The 21,287-nt window shown below is 39.2% G+C and overlaps 1 protein-coding gene across 2 annotated transcripts in view; it reads left to right on the forward strand.

Moving 5' to 3' along the window:
- LTK (leukocyte receptor tyrosine kinase) overlaps positions 1–20,906 on the forward strand; it is a 108,877-nt gene extending 87,971 nt beyond the window's left edge. For both annotated transcript variants that reach the window (XM_087921789.1, XM_087921790.1), the window contains 8 exons: positions 5,845–5,974; positions 8,966–9,063; positions 12,758–12,850; positions 13,566–13,667; positions 13,961–14,095; positions 14,927–15,017; positions 16,474–18,294; positions 18,329–20,906. In XM_087921789.1, the coding sequence (XP_087777915.1) occupies positions 5,845–5,974; positions 8,966–9,063; positions 12,758–12,850; positions 13,566–13,667; positions 13,961–14,095; positions 14,927–15,017; positions 16,474–17,241 (1,417 nt within the window). In that variant the 3' untranslated portion in view covers positions 17,242–18,294; positions 18,329–20,906. The remainder of the gene's footprint in view (positions 1–5,844; positions 5,975–8,965; positions 9,064–12,757; positions 12,851–13,565; positions 13,668–13,960; positions 14,096–14,926; positions 15,018–16,473; positions 18,295–18,328) is intronic.
- Positions 20,907–21,287: the final 381 nt, after the last annotated feature.

Below are 21,287 nucleotides of genomic sequence, written 5' to 3' on the forward strand. Positions count from 1 at the left end.
CCAGCAGCTGAAAACAGTTTATAGGAGCTGGGCAGATCCCACTTGGTATTGCACTGTCAGCTCAATTGCAGCTGAATCACCCTACATCCTGCAGATGAGAAGGCTTCATTTTGAGAGGAAAAAAACACATTAGCTAAGGATTGGGGGTGAGGAAAGGCTGCATGATATGGAGGTGTCTTTCAAGAACTTCAGGATGAAGTTGGGGAGGTTGTGCACAAGGCCTAAGAGGAAATTCAGCCAACTCTAAGGCCTCTGCAGTCGTTTGCTAAACCATACTCTCCTGAAACCCTTTTTGGCTAAATTCTTCAGTTAAAGATGCAATTATAGTTGATAAGTGAGCTGACCTCCTATAATGTTGAAAAGCTTCATGGGTTGGATACCTTAAAAGCTGGGCTCCTTCCATCAAGAAGCAAACTTCTATCCCTGGGGTGCATTTTTAATTTATTTTTTGAATTAAAATCCTATACAAACACACCCAAACTACACTCATAAAAAGTAATATAAAGTAAGGAATAAAAAGAGAAAGCAAAAAAGAAAGCAAAAAAGTGCAAGAGAAGAAAAAATAAAGAAAAACAGGGGGAGAAGATATTAAAAAGCAGTATTCTTCACAGCAATTATAACTACAACTACATATTTTAATCTTTCTAATATGTTATTACCATGTGTGTATGTTATATAATACATACATACATGTGTGTGTGTGTGTGTGTGTGTGTGTGTGTGTGTGTGTGTTAAGTTTTCGTGGGTACTTACATGTATGGTATTCAGCTTTGTTCGGGTATTTTCCCACGTCATTGTAGTTGTGCTTTTAAAGTTGTAGCAACGTTTCGGCAGAATCTCATCTGCCATCATCAGGCTTCTGTGTTGTGTTCATCTGTGAGTCAGACTTTTACAGTGGTTTCAGTTTTAAATTTGAGGCTAGCCTACTGCTGTGCCAGAATGGTTTTTTCTTCATCCTGATTGGTTGGGAGTCTTGGTCTGTGTTTATTGGTCTTGGAGTTTGCTGTGTTCTGCTTGATTGGTGTTTCTAATGTCTTCTGTCTGTTTTGTAGTGTTGTTGTTTTTTTTTGTCTTGATTGGCTGGCAACATTTTGTTTCCTGTATTGAAGGTTTTTAGTGTGGTTTGGCTCCGAGTAAATGGACAGCCATCATTTATTAGGAAGCTAGGCTTCATCTGGGTGCCTGGTTGGGGTGTGTTTGAGCTAGAGGAATTGGGGGGGTTCTGTTTGTGCCCAGGTATTTGCTTGGCTTGTGGTGTGGAGATTTTTTTGTTTGTGAGTGCAGGCTTCCAGATAATTGACAGTCTGGTGGAGTTATCTCTTCTATTCATGCTTTCAGGTCTTTTTTCAATCTCTATGGCTTGTCTGATAATTCTGTAGCTGGGGTTTTCTATAGTGGCTAGGGTTTTGGTGCCATTGAAGTCGATGCTATGACCTGTGGCTTTCATGTGTTGGACTAATAAGGAAGTGTGTTCCAGCTTTTTTACTGCATTTTTGTGTTCATCCAAGCGGGTACTTATCCTTCTATTGGTCTGTCCAATGTATGTGGCAGGGCATAATGTACAGGGGACTTCATATATGCCTTGATTTTCCAGGTCAATTTTATCTTTGGAGTTTCTTAGGATGGCTGCTATTTTTTCTGTCTGTTTTGAAGGCAGTCTTGATGTGATGCCTGTGTAGTATCTTACTGACTTTGTCTGTAGTACCTCTTATGTAGGGCAGGACAGCTGTTCCATAGGTCTGTTCATCTTCTAGGTCTCCATTATGTCTCAGTGTGGTTTTTTGGATCAGGCCTGTGATTTTGCTTTTGTGGAAGCCGTTGGTTGTCAGTACTTTAGTCAGGGTGCATAATTCAGTCTTTATGTGTGTCTTTTCTGCCAGGCGTTTGGTTCTGGCAATTAGTCTTTTGGCCACGGAGTTTATCTGTGCTGGGTGGTGGTGGGATTGGGCGTTGAGGTAGCGGTTGGTGTGTGTGTTTTTCTGGTATATGGTATGTCCTAGTGTGCCATCTGTTTTTTTTGTAATTAGTACATCTAGGAATGGTAGTTGTTTGTTTGTTTCCATTTCCATGGTGAATTTGATTTTGGGGTGTGTGCTGTTTAGTTGTGTTCCTAACAATTTCCTAACACACCTGGCTGAATACTATCCATACATACATACACACTCACACACACACACATATATATGTTATATAATAATACTTTTCTTTTTATAATCTGCCCTGTCTAATCAACAAAGCATAAATCACAAGTTTATTTTTTTCATGCAAAAAAAAAAAATCTATTAGAAACTTCTAGTCACCAATAAATATAGCTTGTGACTTTTCTCTAATCAAAGGTGATGTATCCATCTCAGTAAACTGGGATGATTTCTATTACCTTGACTGTGGTAACATTTGCCATTCCTATTTCCTGCAAATAATCTAGCAAAACCCAAAAAAAGATCCTTGCCAGGGATACTCCCAAAGAGAGAATGAAAAATCTGGACTCAACCCCAGCATGGCTTGCATATTGGGCTGCATGTAACTCTACAAGTCAGAAAATTCAAATATGAATAAATAACCAATAAAACAGTCAAGTCACAATTCCAATTATTGATAAATGCATGAGATTGTTATATATTCATGGATATTCTTTCTGTTGGGTAACTATTGTCTCTTTGTAGAAGAGAACTTCAATAAAATAATTTAATCATTTTGGAACAAGAAGCAGGGAGAATTGTTTTGATTAATTATAAATTATACTTTAATTATTTAAATAAATGAATTATAGATACTTATATTTCAAGCTTCACTTGAGGGAGAGTTATGTTTTTACTTTTTACAACACAGGAAAAGTAATTAAGTTTCTCCACACCCAGAATTCATAAGAATCCCTGTCTGAAGGCCAAAACAAACACAACATTAAATACATTGATTGTACAAACAGCAATAATGAGTTGGTTGCTCAGAACTGTATGTTTATGTGTGTCATTTAATGTCATAAAATGGCTGTTTTGCCATGGGTAAGTTAAATATACTATAGCCAATATGGTTCCATCTGCAAATTTATTTACACAAAAGGAAAGGGCTACCTCTAAAAATATATTTTAAAGTTTGGTTGAATTTCAAAGAGTGTTAAGTCCTGTTCTTTCCCTAGTGGTATGATTTCTCAATAAGAGGTTTACTAGCAATTTAACACTATGGATTGTTATGACAGGCCAAATCATATCAACAATTCATGCTTTCTGTACTAACGTCAGCATTTCTTCACTGGGAAATCTAATTATACTTATGTTCAGATGGCATCCATCTTGGGATCATTATTTTTCAGAATGTGATGATATACAAGTGAAACTCAAAAAATTAGAATATTGTGCAAAAGTTCACTTATTTCAATAATGCAACTTATAAGGTGAAACTAATATATGAGATAGACTCATTACATGCAAAGCAAGATAGTTCAAGCCATGATGTGTCATAATTGTGATGATTATGGCTTACAGCTCATGAAAACTCCAAATCCACAGTCTCAGAAAATTAGAATATTGTGAAAAGGTTCAATATTCTAGGCTCAAAGTGTCCCACTCTAATCAGCTAATTAAGCCATAACACCTGCAAAGGGTTCCTTAGCCTTTAAATGGTCTCTCGGTGTGGTTCAGTAGGAATCACAATCATGGGAAAGACTGCTGACCTGAACAGTTGTGCAGAGAACCATCATTGACACACTCCATAATGAGGGAAAGCCTCAAAAGGTAATTGCAAAAGAAGTTGGATGTTCCCAAAGTGCTGTATCAAAGCACATTAATAGAAAGTTATGTGGAAGGGAATTGTGTGGAAGAAAAAGGTGCACAAGCAGCAGGGATGACCACAGCCTGGAGAGGATTGTCAGGAAAAGGCTATTCAAAAGTGCTGGGGACTTTCACAAGGAGTGAACTGAGGCTGGAGTCAGTGCATCGAGAGCCACCACACACAGATGGATCCTGGACATGTCATATTCCTCTTGTCAAGCCACTCCTGAACAACAACAACAACATCAGAAGTGTCTTACCTGGGCTAAAGAAAAACAGAACTGGTCTGTTGCTCAGTGGTCCAAGGTCCTCTTTTCTGATGAGAGCAACTTTTGCATCTCATTTGGAAACCAAGGACCCAGAGTCTGGAGGAAGAATGGAGAGGCACACACTGCAAGATGCTTGAAGTCCAGTGTGAAGTTTCCACAGTCTGTGTTGATTTGGGGAGCCATGTCATCTGCTGGTGTTGGTCCACTGTGCTTCATTAAGTCCAGAGTCAACACAGCTGTCTACCAGGAGATTTTGGAGCATTTCATGCTTCCTTCCGCAGACAAGCTTTATGAGGATGCTGACTTTATTTTCCAGTAGGACTTGGCACCTGCCCACACTGCCAAAAGCACCAAAACCTGGTTCAATGACTGTGGGATTACTGTGCTTGATTGGCCAGCAAACTCGCCTGACCTGAACCCCATAGAGAATCTATGGGGCATTGCCAAGAGAAAGATGAGAGACATGAGACCAAACAATGCAGAAGAGCTGAAGGCCGCTATTGAAGCATCCTGGTCTTCCATAACACCTCAGCAGGCTGATAGCTTCCATGCCACACCGCATTGAGGCAGTAATTGCTGCAAATGAGGCCCAAACCAAGTACTGAGTACATATGCATGCTTATCCTTTTCAGAGGTCCGATATTGTTCTATGTACAATCCTTGTTTTATTAATTGCATGTAATATTCTAATTTTCTGAGATTGTGGATTTGGGGTTTTCATAAGCTGTAAGCCATAATCATCACAATTGTGACAAATCACGGCTTGAACTATCTTGCTCTGCATGTAATGAGTCTATTTCATATATTAGTTTCACCTTTTAAGTTGCATTATTGAAATAAATGAACTTTTGCACGATACTCTAATTTTTCGAGTTTCATCTGTAAACATTTTCCATCTAAGTATGGAAAGCATATCTGCTTTTCCTATTATCAATAGTAACCCTGGGGTCATGGGAAGCTCGGGTGGACTAACAAGCTATCGACATCATGGCAATTGAGACAAGCTTAAATCTAGTGGTTTGGGCAGAGATTGTTCCATTTCAATTTCAGCAGCATTATTTTTTTTGGTCTAATTTACTTGTCATATTCATAGTAACAGTTTCTTCAATAAATCAAAGTGATTCACATGGTAATCATCCCTGATTACCATGTAACTTTGAGGGGGAAAGTGAACTGAGAGAATGGGATTGGCCCAAAGTCAACCAGTGAGTTCCATGGTTGAAGAGGGTTTAACTTGAGTCTCCCAAATCCAAATACCATAACCACTGTGCCATTTTGCAATGAAGAATGAGATTGGTTTTTAGCTAAGTTATATTCTCAAGCACATAGATAAGACCGGTCACCTATTTTTTAGGACCTAATATACTTTTTGAAAAACTAGAATTTTATTTTATTAAAATAAGTGTCCAATGTTTATCACGGCTTTAGTGCTCCCGTTTGTGCAGTTATGTTTCTGAAAAAAAAGTCAAGACCTCTACTGCTATAATTTGTTGCCAACTTTTAAGAATGGAGTGTTGGTGGCCTCCATAGATTACACGAAAAAAGCTGGGAAATTTAACATACGCAAGAATCAATGTGGGAAGTGGTAACAAGGAGCTACCCTACTCAACATTTACCCTCTAATATAATCAATCATTGTCTATAGGCCTTTAAGGAGTCTGATAGTAGACATCTGAGGTCTGAAATCACTCACTGCATAGAATTGCAATTAACCAGAATTTAACCAGAGATTATCTTGGTTGCTATCAAAGACCAATATCATTTTTTCCCCTCCTCTGTTTTGCTGCTGTGTGGTGGCTAATCTGAAGTAAGTTCAGTCACCAGAATATAGTGCAGTGCATTGGGGTGAGCCTGCAAACGTTGCCTCGTTTTATCCTTTTGGAGCTGATGACTGGAGGAGACATGAAGAGCTTCCTACGGAAGAATCGGCCTCGGGAGGTGAGTCAGCTCTCCCTTTTCCCAACCTTTTCCTGCTCTGGCATCCAATGAGTTGTTGAAACAGGATTTGTTTTCACATGATTACGCAGCTTGAATAAAGTAGCTACCATATATGCAGCTTTAGTGACTGTTTAGTGACCGTTTGAAGTTATTACGATGATGATGAAAAAGTGACCTTATGACCCATCTTTACCTTTGTAGGTCTGTAAAACAAAAGAAAGATGATGTCAGATGATAAGCATAGTGATGGTTTCACTTAGTGACAGCTTTGTTTAACAATGAAGTTGCCAGCCCCAATTGCAGTCACTTAACAAGTATTACCTGTACTGATGGATAAGCCAAAAAATTTAGTTGCCAAAATAGACCCCAATAAAGGAGAATATTTGTAGCTCAGTGTTGAAATGAAGGGTCCCTGGTGCTCTCTGAGCTTGGTTGTTTTCTCACAGACATTTCATTACCCATGCTAGGTAAATCATCAGTACTAGACCACTGCACTGATTAGCACTGTTGATGTTACCTAGTTTGGATAATGAAGCATCTGCAAGAAAACCACCAAGCTCGGAGAACACCAGAGATCCTTCAAAATTCACCTCCAAAATTGGGTTTGTCTTATCCGCACATTGGATTAACTACAAGTATGGTATTTTATACATATATTACAAAAACATGGCTGAGTTTGGAAGTGTGGGTTGTTCTTTCTGAAATTTGCCTGGCCAGGTTTTAAGTGTGGCATCAACCAAGGGTGGTAGAACAAAGTTTGGGACATCTCTAATAAAAAGGTGCTTCAGTTCTACATTTGTCTTTTTATTTATTGATTGATTTATTTATTTGTAAAATTTATTAGCCACCTATCTTTCTGCACAGTAACTCTTTAGTACTTGCATCCTTCACCCTCTTATGTATAAAGATAGACATACTGTGCTCTTTTTTTAAAAGTAAAAGATAGATAGATAGATAGATAGATAGATAGATAGATAGATAGATAGATAGATAGATAGATAACTTTGTATTTTATATAAGAAATACATTCAAAGAGAGAACAATAATAAAGTAAAATGTGAGAAAGAGAAAAAGAATAGACGAACAGAAACGATAGAAAAAGGAAAAAGAATATAAAAACCAGGAAACATGAAGTATGTATATGTCTGCCTTCCTCTCCTTGGCAGTTAACTGTACAACTCTAATCAAACCACTCTCTTCCACATTTCATTGTAATTCCCTTCTCTGTAACTTTTTTCCCCTAATCATCAAAAAGATTGCCTTGTGGTTCTAAAATTACCTCATGCCATGGGTTAGCATGCTGCATGATCCTAGCTGAGTTTCTACATGCATAACAAAGTTTGTGGGATTGGCATTAGACACTCTTGAGCCAAAAAAGAAAAGCTTCAAAAGTCACATTTCCCTCTTACTTGAAACACGCACCCCAGGATATGGTGTATAATAAGCATGTAGTGCTTCAGAAAAATAACAGAAGAGATGTTTATTTTTTCTGGAAAGCACCCTCTTTCTTGGCTTGAGCTGGCAGGGCATAAGGCACAGTGAGGGAGGAAGAGAGAGAGAGACAGCTTTTCCACTTTTAATTTGGTTCCTGTTCCCTCTATTTTTATTTGTTCTTTGAAGTGGGACAGAAACAAACTATACTTCCATCTGAAAGGGACATCAGTTCTGAGCTGAAGTAGATCATTGTACCTGACATTTGTAAGCAAGGTCAATATTTCCCTATCTCTTTTCAATTTCTGAACCAGGAGAGAGTGACATTTCAAATAGAACCTGGGCACAATTAAACATTGTGAATAGTTTTTTCTCACTTCCTTGACTGGCAAGTAATCCTCATTTAGTTTTAGTTTACTTTACTGTCATTGTACCTCATACAACGAAATCAAAACATCACCTTCAGTGCACATCATGACCATGACCATGAAAACAAACACAAACACACATCCTTCACCCTTCACACATTGAACCAGAAACCCCCGACACCACACCAACACTGCACTATACAGCAGAATTCAAAAGAGCTACTGCCCTGGGATAGAAGCTGTTTTTCAGCCTGTTTGTCCTTGTTTTTATTATTCTGTACCATCTGCCAGATGGTAATAGTTCAAAAAAAGGGTTCCCAGGAAGGGGTAGGATTCAATTTTTTTAACAACCGGTTCTGTGAGCGTGGCTTAGTTGGTGGGTGTGGCTTGGTGGTCATGTGACTGGCTGGGTGTGGCCAACTCAACATCACTCACATCGAGGCACGCATCTCCTCGCCTGGCCTCTCATGACTGTGAGGATGCTGCAACAGTCATAAGTGTGAAAAACGGTCATAAGTCACTTTTTTCAGTGCCATTGTAACTTTGAATGGTCACTCCACACAAGCAAAGTACCAACAAAGGAGGGGGGAAAAATTCCAGAGATGTCCCTGAGATAGGAAGTCCAGTCCTGCCAAGAATGTAATAAGGGTTAATGGAGAGGCAGTTTTCTATAAGCAACACCAGAATGTTTCCTTCCTGCCATCCTTACAGGATTAGGCCAGTAATTTCTTCTAATAACCGGTTCTCCGAACTGCTTAGAATGTTAACAACCGGTTCTAGCGAATAGGTGTGAACCTGTAGAATCCCACCCCTGTTCCCAGGATGAGATGGATCTTTGAGAATGTTTTGAACTTTCTTAAGGCAGCGGGAGCTATAAAACTCTTTCAAAGAGGGGAGAGGGCAACCAATGATCTTCTGGGCAATTTAATGACCATAACTGAGAACTCAGTCATTAAACAAAGTTGTGGCTAAGTGAAACTGCCATTGTGCTTAGGATCTTACTTCAACTGACTTTTGCTTTATATTTATGACCTGCGAAGGTCATCCATCCAAGAATCGGTTGTGAAATTGACTTTTTCATGATCATTCTAATTGTGAATGGTCACTAAAGGAGGCAGTTGCTAAACAAGGACTCACTGAATTTAATTTTCTTTGCTTTCCTCTTTGTCACTCTTGATGGCATGCCATACAGAATCAGCCATCTGCTTTGACAATGCTGGACTTGCTGAATATTGCCAGGGACATTGCTTGTGGTTGCAAATATCTTGAGGAGAACCATTTCATTCACCGGTAGGTAAAGTTCTTCCACATAATGATTAAGACATGCTTTTTCTATGTTGGGTTCCTATGCATATCTTTTTTTTTTCAATCAATAGTCCTACATAAGGTTATATTTCCCATGTTGTGTCACTTGGGGAAAAAAAAAATCTTGTGCTTGACCCTAATGTGCTTTTTAAAGAAGAAACTGACCATTTTTGGTTTTGCTTGAAGATGTTTTGTTTTGCATCCAAGTTCTCACTGAAAAAGCACCTTTGAGACAATGTGACCTGGATGACTAAGAATCTCCATTGACAATGTGTACTTCTAATTTCTTATCACAGAAATGTGGCAACTTGTGATTAGAGCATCCACTGATAATTGTGCTGATATTGTGCTGTTTCACTGAGGAGTTCCTTCACTAGTAATTGTCCAATGCCTTCCTACACTTCATCTGTCTTTTGTTTTTAAACAAATATCCAGGAAGGACAATAAGATGGAAAAGCTGTATAAAGTATATTAATATTAGGATGGGTACTTTTGGAGGCATCCAAATGTCTATTTCAAAACAGATAAAAACCTCATTCCATGGATATTTGGAAGAATCATGACTTTCTAAAAATCTCAAGCAGAATTCTCAGCATTCTACTTTGAGATTTTCTGAGATTAACAGCAGCTACCTGTGGTAGCCTTACTTGGTACTATCTCAAGTAACTTATGTAATTACAGTGTGATCTGTATTATTTACTGTCCAAGAGCAATATTAATAATATTAAAACATATCCAGTATAAAACAGGTAAGGTAAATTATATAAAATAATAAATTAAAACTTATGTCAAAAAGCCAAATGCAATTTTTATATTTTCAATTTTTTTTGTTCTTTCATTTTTTTCAAAGAGAAGCTGTGCGTCATTCTCCCCAATAAAGAAGTCAAACTTCTGATTCTGTTTAGGGATTCAGATAGGTACCTGCCAGTGCCAGAATATACAGAGAAAGTAATTATGTCCCTGGCTGCAAGGCATGTTACATGCAATATGTTTTATATGTAACTATAAAATATTTTATATGTAATATGTTTTATATGTATGTAAACATTCATCAGATACTACCTTTAATATTCCAGTTTCCACAAGATGGCAGTGTTGCATCAGAAGACTAAGAAGGCATCTCTTCCCTTCCACCTTGCCTGTTTCCCAAAAAGCTAAACAGGATTAGATTTGGTGCAGGGCAAATCACTTCCATATTAGTGGAAGGGAAGGGAAATCACTTCCATATGCTGAGAAAACATGTGATATCTGAGGGAAATTACTAGCTATCAGCAAGGTGCAAAGTGTAAGCCACATCCCAGTAATAAAGGGGTTGCCTGTAAATATGACAAAGATGCTAATACTGAATTGACTACACTCCTGCATTTGGAGAGGATAGCTTTCTGCAATGTGGGGGCCTCATAGAAGAGGTTAACCTCCCAAAATTTACAACTAGCAAAGCATGTTTAGAAATATTGTTAGACTGCACTTCATGTCCTTCTTCAGTGTCATGTATGTTGGACAGGGCTGATACGTGTTGCAATTCCATACTATCTGGAAGAGTGCATGCTACCTATCTCTGCTTTAAATTACAAAGTCTGTATTGGCCACGTATATTGACTGTTTTATCACAGGGTGGCAAAGAAGGACCAAGCTTTTTCTCTTCATTTCCTGAGGCATCTGTCATAAGCAGGAGTCAGATTGGTGATGAATTGAAACAATTTCATATAATCCCTGTTTTCCTTCTTTTCAATTTCCTTTTCAAATTAACTTTAGAAAATGAGCATTTATCAAGCTTTTTTAAAAACAAAAATGCTCACGGTGAAATTTGTATTTGCTATTAATTCAGACAATTTTAAGACTATAATTATTGGGATTAGGTGAGCAGATCACCTACGGTGGAGAAGGAAGATCCTGAATTATTCATCACATTAAAAGAAAACTGATCCAAATCTGGTTTGATGCATAACACTGTTCAACTGGCAATTCCAGTCTGGGCTATTAAATTAAATTAAATTAAATGCAAAATAAATCAAGTAGTTAAATTAAAATATGGTAGACAATTCAGAGATGCCATTTAAGGAATGTTCCAGCTCTTTCTCTTGAGTTACTCCTAACCTTTCCAAGGAAATTTGAGAACATTGCAAATAATAGGGGACAAGAATATGTCCATGTACTTAAAGCAGTGACTAAATTAACGAAGGATTAATTTAGCAACTGCTTCAGTTGTTTAAAGAAGGGCATGTGCTTCCTCTTGAAAGCTAAAATGAGCCTTCAAAACTATGGGTTCCACGCCCCTCTGAAAACCTTCAGAAACATTTTGCACATTTCTGGCATCTAGTAATTTCCCTCAGATGTCACATTTAAAAAATACTTCTCTTGGGTCAAGCTCAATGGCATGTACCAACAAAGGAGAATATTTGTAGCTCAGGGTTGAAATGAGGGGTTTTTTATGCTTTTTGGTGCTGATTAGGGGGTCTTTGGTGCTTTTTTACTGCTTTACCTAGTAAAACAACCAGAGGTGGTATTCAGCAGGTTCTGACCAGTTCTGGAGAACTGGTAGTGGAAATTTTGAGCAGTTTGGAGAACCAGTAGCAGAAATTTTGAGTAGTTCAGAATACCACCTCTGACTGGCCCCGCCTCCAGCTATTTTCTACCTCCCAAGTCCCAACTGATCGGCTAGGTCTTCTTTTGTTGCCCTGCACAGGAGAACAGAGCTGGAAAGCAGGTTAGTGGGGTGGGGAGGGAATGGAGATTTTACAGTATCTTTCCCCTGGAGTGGGGTAGAAATGGGGATTTTACAGTATCTTTCCCCTGCTATGCCCTCCAAGCGACAAGCCCTGTGAAACAACCCATTGAAAACAACCAAGCTCAGAGAGCAGCAAGGGCCCCTCAGCAGTATGTAGTTTTCTCAGCAACAGTGTGGAGATGGTTTGCCTTGTACTTCCTAAGTCCAATCCTGATTAGATTTTTTTTTTTTTTTGGCATCAGGAAGATTGGATAGGTGCTGAGACTGGTGTCGTTGTGAACTATGTTGGTCTGTGGTGGATCTTGCACAGGGGTGGGATTCAAATTTTTAAGAACCGGTTCTTTGGGCATGGCTTAGGTAGTGGGTGTGGCTTGGTAGTCATGTTATTGGCTGGGTGTGGCCAACTCAATATCGCTCACATTGCGGCACGCATCTCCTTGCCTGGCCTCTCATGACTGTGGAGATGCTGCAACAGTGATAAGTGTGAAAAACAGTCATAAGTCACTTTTTTCAGTGCCATTGTAACTTTGAATGGTCATTCCATACAAGCAAAGTACCAGCAAAGCAGGGGGAAAAAACTCCAGAAAAGTTCCTGAGACAGAAAGTCTAGTCCTTCCAAGAATGTAATAAGGGTTAATGGAGAGGCAGTTTCTGTAAGCAACACCAGAATGTTTCCTTCCTGTCTTCCTAACAGGATTAGGCCAGTAATTTCCGGTTCTCCGAACTGCTTAGAATGTAAACAACGGATTCTAGCGAATAGGTGCGAACTGGTAGAATCCCACCCCTGATTTTGCACCCTATGAAAAAAGCTATTCAGGGGATTTGACTGTTTGAATGTAATAAAGTGCTGGGAGAACAACAGCTGTTCTTGCAAAAAGTGAGCACTTACCTAATACTTAAATATTAAATATTACTAAGTTCCACTTTGTACACGTGTTACTTTTTTTAAAGGGATATAGCTGCAAGGAATTGCCTTTTGACCTGTTCTGGTTCTGGGAGAGTAGCCAAAATCGGTGACTTCGGAATGGCCCGAGATATCTACAGGTAAGGAGAAGGGAAGACTAAAACATGTGAAGAACAGTTACAGGAACTGGGCATGGCTAGTCTAGTGAAGAGAAGGACCAGGAGAGACATGGTAGCAGTCTGCTAATATTTGAGGAGCTGCGACAGAGAGGAAGGGGTCGAGCTATTTTCTAAAGCACCCAAAGGCCAGACAAGGAATAATGGATGGAAACTGAACAAGGAGAGATTTAACCTGGAAACAAGGAGAAACTTTTAGACAGTGAAAACAATCAATCAGTGGAACAGCTTTCCCTCGGAAGTTGTGGGAGCGCCATCACTTGAGACTCTCAAGAAGAGATTGGACTGCCATCTGTCAGAAATGGTGTAGGGTCTCCTGCTTGGGCGGTGGGTTGGACTAGATGACCTACAAGGTCCCTTCCAACTCTGATTATCTGTTATCTGTTAAGTTTATTTCAATGTGAAAAAATGTCAAACAAGATTAAATTGAAAGAGCAATCCACAGCACTTTTACTTGATTATGCAGTAGTAGAGACATTATCTAGCAGTAATCCATGGAATAGGAAGGAAGGTGAATAATGGGCACTTTATTTACTGATGCTAGTGAACGTTTCATTTTAGGAACAGACATTCAGACTTACTTGTGTGAAATGCAGTCTTGCAGTGAAAATGCAGGGAAGAAGGAAAGGGGGGATCTTTTTGTTGCCGTACAAAACATCTTCTTTTTCTACTTGGCCAGGGCAAGCTATTATCGCAAAGGCGGGCGAGCCATGCTTCCAGTCAAGTGGATGCCTCCAGAAGCTTTCCTGGAAGGCATCTTCACTTCCAAGACAGACACCTGGTAAATATTTTGCTTTAATCCTAATCTGTGGAATTGGCTTCATAACTGCTGAGAAGTCCATTCAAAGCATTCAGGAGACTTATTCCCAGCTACCTGCAGATAGGATTACAAGCTAAATCACATTTTTAAAGATGAACAAAAGTTGGCAGGGACTGTGGTTGGTGGAAACATTATTTTGCTAGCTCTCTGTCCATAAACAATAGGAGGATTGGTTGGGAAGCAAGGGGAAAGACTGGGATAAAGCTTTAATGTTGCTAACCAAAAGGATAATACTCTGGATTCATTCACATTAGGTCCTTTGGAGTGCTGCTCTGGGAGATTTTCTCCTTGGGCTATATGCCTTATCCATGTAAAACCAACCAGGAAGTGTTAGAATTTGTTACCAGTGGGGGAAGAATGGACCCTCCCAAGAACTGCCCTGGACCTGTGTGAGTATGACTGCTTTATTCAATAGAAAACAATCAAGAAAACAATCAAGATTGTATTTAATATGGTTGGCCACTCTTTAAAGTTTAGGATCAAAACTGTACCAATTTAGATAAATGTTATGCTTACTACCATCCCACCAGTGGTGGGATTCAAATTTTTTTTACTAACGGTTTTGTGGGCGTGGCTTGGTGGAGGCGGCAGGGGAAGGATACTGTAAAATCTCCAGTCAGAAGGGTGGTATTTTCCGGTTCTCTGAACTACTCAAAATTTCCGCTACCGGTTCTCCAGAACGGGTCAGAACCTGCTGAACACCACCTCTGCTACCCACATCGGAGAATATGCAGAATACACATACACACACACACACACACAGGGTGAGGGGTAAGGAGAGGGAAAGGTAGAGGGAGGGAGGGAGGGAGAGAGCATAAGGAACAACAAAGACGAACGTAGGAGTTGCAGATAAACCAGACAGAGAGAACTTTACATTGAGAGAGAGAAATCAGCTTTATATTTCCTTAAAATCATTATGAGAAAGGAGAGAGTAAAAAAAAAAAAGGAGGACTGGGCCTGGTTTCCTATTGTAACTGGTTGAAAAACTTCTGGCACTACTTTTTGTTGTAAAATTTGACCGTCTGATCATTTGCTTATGGTATGAGTGTGCATGTGAATCATCTCGGAAATCTCCTGAGGGTATGAGCAACATGGCTTCTCTGGACCGTTATTTAAAGTCCCTCCTGATGCTGGAACCTCATCTTCTCTAATAAAGGGGAAACTTTCCTCTCTTCACTGGTTTGAGAGAAATTATTCTTTTTTCCAATTTCTTCTCCAAGCTATCGGATCATGACACAATGCTGGCAGCACAGTCCTGAATACCGTCCAAATTTCTCTACAGTCCTGGAAAGGATCAAGTACTGCACCCAAGTAAGTAGTCTTCTTAGGCAAAACAGCTGGTTCTTCCTGCTTTACTCTTTACGCACTGCTTCATTTTTCAGGACCCCTCACTCACTTGTGATCATTTAACCCTGATTATTGGCCAATCTAATTTGTGATTGTCTTCTGAACTCTTCTTTGTCTTTTTCCTCACTACCCATCCACAAGTCCACCATTCCTTGCATCCTGGAGAGGTTTTCTGAAGAACTTTATATTTGTTTATATTCAGAGGCACAACTGATTATAATCAGAAATTAATGATACGTTCTTCATTTCTGGGAAATGTTAAGAAAAGAAAGAGTTGGGCACACATACACATAATGTCTACTGCCTCAATTAATCACCATCTCTCTTCCATAGCATATATGTCATCCAGTTCAGTGGTCGCCAACCAATGGGCCAGGGACCACTGGTGGTCCACGAGAAAATTTTGGTGGTTCACAGAGAAACGTCACCCCCAAAGCACCCCCCAAATCAATTAATCCAGGCTGTGCGGGAACACAAGGCTGCACTGCCCACATGGCCCATGGGAACACAAGGCTTGTGTCCCTTGCATTGCAAACAACACAAGGGAGTGAGTGGAGAGGGGAAAGGGCGGAGAGGGGGAACTTGCCCCATGCACCTGGCCTGGCCACTGGGCTGTTTCTTTCCACTTCTTTCTTGTTCTGCTTTTGGCTGCACGCCAGAAAAGCAGGAAAAAACTTCCTTTCTCTCTCCCAAACTCCACCAGAAATTAGTCTTTGGAACCCTTTGGGACCCTGCAAGGCATCTTGCTCCAAGGGGCTGTGCCGGCAAAGACTCATTTCTGGCAGAGTTTTGGAGAGAAAAAGAAAGACTTTTGCTGCTTCTGCTGCTTTCCTTGCATGAAGTCTCTCTCTGTCTCTTTCCCCCTGAGAATGGAGCTGGAGATGGTATCCTGTGATCCCAAATAAAGAATGATCGATCAATAGGAAAATGGGGTGGGGAATTTTCCTGCAGACTTTTTGGGGGATTTTCCCAGGGTCACTGGTCCATGGGATTTAAAATTATGAGTTTGGTGGTCCCTGGGGCCCAAAAGGTTGGCAACCCCTGATCCAGATTATGGTTGTCTCAAAGTTATTTTTTCAAAAGGCTACTAGACTTTCTTATTTTTAACTTGGAGACATTTCGCTTCTCATCCAAGCAACTTCTTCAGTTCACCATTCACCATATTCAGTTCACCATTCAATCAAACTGAAGAAGCTTCTTGGATGAGATGTGAAATGTCTTCAAGGAAAAAACAAAAAAGCCCAGTTGCCTTTGAAAAAAGGAGTCTTGGGACCTCCAAAACATCTTTTCTAAGTTAAGTAAGACCATGCATCTATGGATTTTGTTTAGTTTGGTCTTGTTCAATTCTATGAGAGAGTGTCTGCCAAGTGTTTTAACAAAGAGGAGCACAAGAAATCCAACATCCTGGTTTATCTTTTAGGATCCTGACGTGATCCATACCGAATTGCCCATTGAATGCAGCCCCACACCAGAGGATGAAGGAAGCACTGTGCTACATCCAAATAGCAACACAGGGATAATTCCTTTGCTTGGGAATCAATGTCCTCAGATAAGTCACCAAGTATTTGAAGAACATGATTCTGGGAACAAATATGGACAATGTCCCCAAGAGCTATTAGTGGAGAACCTTACTAACTGGAAAGCAAGAAGACCTAGCTTACCACGGTTCAACCATTCCAGCAGTGGGGCTTTGGCTCAACCAGTCTTAAACCAAAAACTGGATTCCACAAGTCAGTCAGCACATAAGTTGAAAAACAAAACCAAAAACCTTTGGAACCCAACATATGGATCCTGGGTCATGGAGAATAAGTGCCAATCCAGTCCCAGCTCTAAACTCAACTCAATGCAAGAGCGAGAAGATTCAGGATTTGATGGGAATTATAGCCCCTCCCCTAGTTCTCGGGCATCGCCTTCATCTCCAAGTCAGAACCACTCTCCTCACATTGATATTGGTGGGATTGAACTGGTGAAGCTGCAGAATTTCCCTTGTGGCAATGTGAATTATGCTTATGATGACCTCTGCTATGAAATAGGTCACCCTTCACCTTTGTCTGTGGAGCCGGCCACAGTCATGAGGAGTGGAAGTCTGCACAGGAATAGCAAGCTTGTTTTCAAGACAGAGAAAACCTCAAGGGAGAGAGATTCTGGTCTCTCCTTGTCTGATGATCTGAATGTTACTTCTATATAACAGGGGATGCTGAAGAATCATATCTTCAACTTTGGATAATTGCAAGAGCAATTAAAATGTCCTCCATCCCTATTCTTAAATTGGGTGGATTAATATCGCTCTCTGGCTTCCTTTCCTATGAATGCCCAATGAAGTAGTTCAAAATGTAACATTGGTTCCAACCTGTTAAATTCGTGCTTACGGAAAGAAATGATGTCCTTGTTACAGTGGTTCAGGGTTTAGTTGGAAATGGTCATACCCAATCACCTCTAATATATATTATCTATATCATAAAACAGAATATGTAAGAAATGGCAAAAGCAATCATTACCGGTTTAGACCAGTGGTCTGTAAATTATTGTACTTTCCAACTGATTTATCATAATACTATATGGGAAATTAAATATACTTCATTTACTTAAGGCACTATGGCCCAAAGTGAATGGCAACAAAGAAGCTAGATTAAGGAGGACAGAAATTATCTGTTTTCTGCAGAAAAAGCACAGAAAACAAATAAAAGGGGTGTAAAGGAGCAAGCAGAACTGAGGCCTTCCTTCTCATTACTGAAAATGGTTTTGCCTCACAAACTCCAACTTAGGTCTCTGGAGTCATAATTATTGCTCATTAGTTATAGCTCAGTGGGATATATGCTTTTAATGGACCTCCCAAGACACCCATAATCTACAAACTGTGTTCAATAGTAGCAACTCATGCTTCAGTAGAGATCTTTTTTATAGGAATATGCATATAATAATGTAAATTATTTGAAGGTGAACCATAGCCAAGTTAGTTGCTTAAAACAGTATCAACAAAAAAAGCATTTTAATTTTCAGGACAATCTTGCCTTATTAAGTAAAATTTGGCCTCAAATTTTATCATCTAATAGCTGTTGGTGCTATTAAGGAATACCAGTAAAATTCCAGACCAAGAGGTAGCATCATTCTTATGTTCATTATTAGCAAGTTCAGAACAGAGTTGAGGTGCAGAAAAGGATATTTAGAAGCAGCATGAATTTATTAGGCAATGTAATTCTTTAAATCATAAATCTTTATAGAAAATTCCATTTTAGCCCAAGTCATTTCATGGATGCATTTCTGTTTTACCAAAGGTAACTTTGAGTGTGTTTCACTGCAGGGAATCAATACAGAGTTTAAAACTGTCAATGGATTCAGAGGACTGTGTACAATATCTACATGTACCTGATGTATAAACTGGATAGATGCTCAAGAGACATGTTCAAGGCTATATACTCTTTTTTAGAATCAATTTTGCTGTATCTATTTTATCTTACTGTACAGTTCTCCAACTGAAAGGTAAAGGGTTCAGTATTGTTCTGTTATCAGTTTTTGAGCTTAGCTAAATTTTTCTCTTGGACTTCATTTAGTGACCATGGTCTAGAGATTAGGGGTCTCCAACCTTGGCAACTTTAAGATTTATGGACTTCAATTCTCAGAATTCCTCAGCCTGCAAAGTTGAAGTACACAAGTTTTATAGTTGCCAAGGTTGGAGACCCCTGGTCTAGATAAGAAGTTTCCTGACATTTCTATGGTAAACGTGGCTGGGATTTTCAGAGGGTACACAGACCACCTTGTCTGTAAAGATGCCAGCCACAAATCCAAATGAAACATCAGGAAATTTATTGTCAAGACCACATTTACTAAACTTTGAAACCCAACACTGCTCAAGAGATACTAATTGTGAAAGCTGACACCAGTATATGTCTGAAGAATTTGGTCTAATACGCAAATAGTTATATGTTATGTTTGTGTATCATTTTAATCACAATATAATAATCTGACTTATTGGCAGTAATGGATTTCTTTCCATGAATTCCCAGAGATTTTTAACCCCCAAAACATCAGAATCATGAAGTGAGGCCTAAGTAATGCATTGGTTTGATGCAGCAAGAGTAGAAAGTTTTCTTGGAGACCCTTGTTAGAACCTTATTTAGCAAAATTAATGATTAACAAACATTTTCCACAGATCTTTAATACTGTTTTAGAAAAATAAAGTCCTTATTGTTAGTGCATAGTGCTTTTCTTTTGTATCTCTATAATCTGTATGGCTATATAGTTTCTCACTGGATCTCAAGATCCTGGTTGCATTTCTTACCTTCTCACAACTTGTTATGGCTTGCAGTGCTATCTTATTAGCTTACTTTGATCCAGGCATCATTTGATCTACCATCCTGTTCTGACATTCCTTTTCTTCAGTAGCCTAGAGAAGAATTGCTTATTACTTCACCCTTTTCACTTTTGTACCAAGGATCTGGGATTACCTTTAAGGATGGGAATGCTGTTTGCCATCTTACTCTTTATGGTCATGCTTCTATGCAATTTTAAATCGTATTAAGGTATACGTGCAACAGAGATATAAAGGTAGCCTAACACAGTTCTGTAGTCTTTATTATTCAGAACTGTTTTACATGGATGCTAATGGATAAAATACTCTCCCAAAATTGTAATTTCTCAGCAGACGTAGAGTCAATTCCAGATTCAGGTCTGTGTAATTGAAGGGTACAATTTGGGACCAAAGGTTTGGTCTTCCAAGCTTTCAGACTAGCGCTGGAACTCATCCTCGAGGAACTTTTCTCTCATCAAAATGTATCACACGTTGTGGTGAGAAAGAAGATCCCTGAGGATTCCAGCACAAGTCCAAAAGCTCAGAAGACTAAACCTCAGGTCCCAGTGACTGACCCAGATTGGATCCTGCAACGTTATCCTGGGACACCTATATTTGCCTTCATTATTATAATTATTTATTTGTAATTATTTCATCTCCCTCCAGCTCCTGAAGAGTTCTTTGGAAGAAAAATTATAGTAACAGCATGGGTAGGATCAGAAGATTATAAATGGAAAAAGAGACATTGACTCTTCACAAAATCCCATGCTAAGAAGGCGAGATTATTGTGCAATAAAAGCCTTATTTGGAATACCCTTTGGTCATGTTTAGAACAGAGCAACTACATTACCTATGGCATTAAGCTTATGTTAATTTAAATGAGATTCCTCTGGAATAAACCAAATTGCTACTTGGAAATTGCAATACCAATTCCCCTAACAATGCTTGGAACAGCACCATATGCTTTCATTGTTTTTTCTGATACAATAAAACTGTAAAAAGAGAAATCCTTTCAGTTGCATTACTAGAATATACATATATTTCAGGGTGTATCTTGGCATTGTGTTAACTGAAGAATGGGATTGCTCAGTCACAGATGTTTATTACTTCATTGTTTTAAGGGGAAAAAATGCCCGTTATTCACATAATTTCCCGTCACTTCAAAAAGAAAAGAAAAAAGCATTATTGAAATCATCTTATTAGCCCTGGCTATTTTTAGTCAAGATAATGAGAACTCAGTTCACCAGTTCCCATAGCAGTTTACCTTTTAGAAAATATGGGTGATGTTGTCCGCTCCAGAAGGAAGTAAACCAGAACAGGAAATCAGCTCCACGGGCAGATTAAAACTACTTATATTGAAATTAGCTATAAAAACAGAAACTTGCAAGGCAATTGGCCTGTACCTCCTCCTCCTTATAGTTCAGCAAATTAGGAAGGCACATGCCTGAGTCACTTCTGAATGTCATCCCATCGTGGACTTGGAAAACTTTGATCCCTTTTGCCTAGACCAGTCCTTAAAACTTTTTTCTCTCATGACATCTTCCCACTTTCAAAAATTATGGAGGACACCTAAAGAGCTTTTGTTTGTATGGGTTACATTTAAAAATTAGAGTTGGCACATTCACTGCTGCTACTGCTTCTCTGCTGCTACTGCTTTTCACAATTGTTTGAGGGGATTTTAATATCATATTATTTTTCAGCATAAGTTGGCATGTAATTTTGACCTTGTGAACCCTTGAGGTCTTGGGGACCTCCAGAGGACCTTACTTTAACAGGCATTGGCCTTAGGCAATGTATTTTGCATATCTCCATCAGAGATTTCTCCCAATGGATTGATCTTGTGTTTCAGGATATCATTTTTAACTATGCCAGAAGGGTGGGAGGGATTTTTTTTTTCTGTTCCAGGCCCCGACTGTTGGAGAGATGCACTGATATGTCAGATTTGC

The sequence above is a fragment of the Pseudonaja textilis genome, chromosome 1 (genome assembly GCF_049901715.1).
Source record: "Pseudonaja textilis isolate UNSWEBS1 chromosome 1, rPseTex1.2, whole genome shotgun sequence".
Taxonomy (NCBI): Eukaryota; Metazoa; Chordata; class Lepidosauria; order Squamata; family Elapidae; genus Pseudonaja; species Pseudonaja textilis.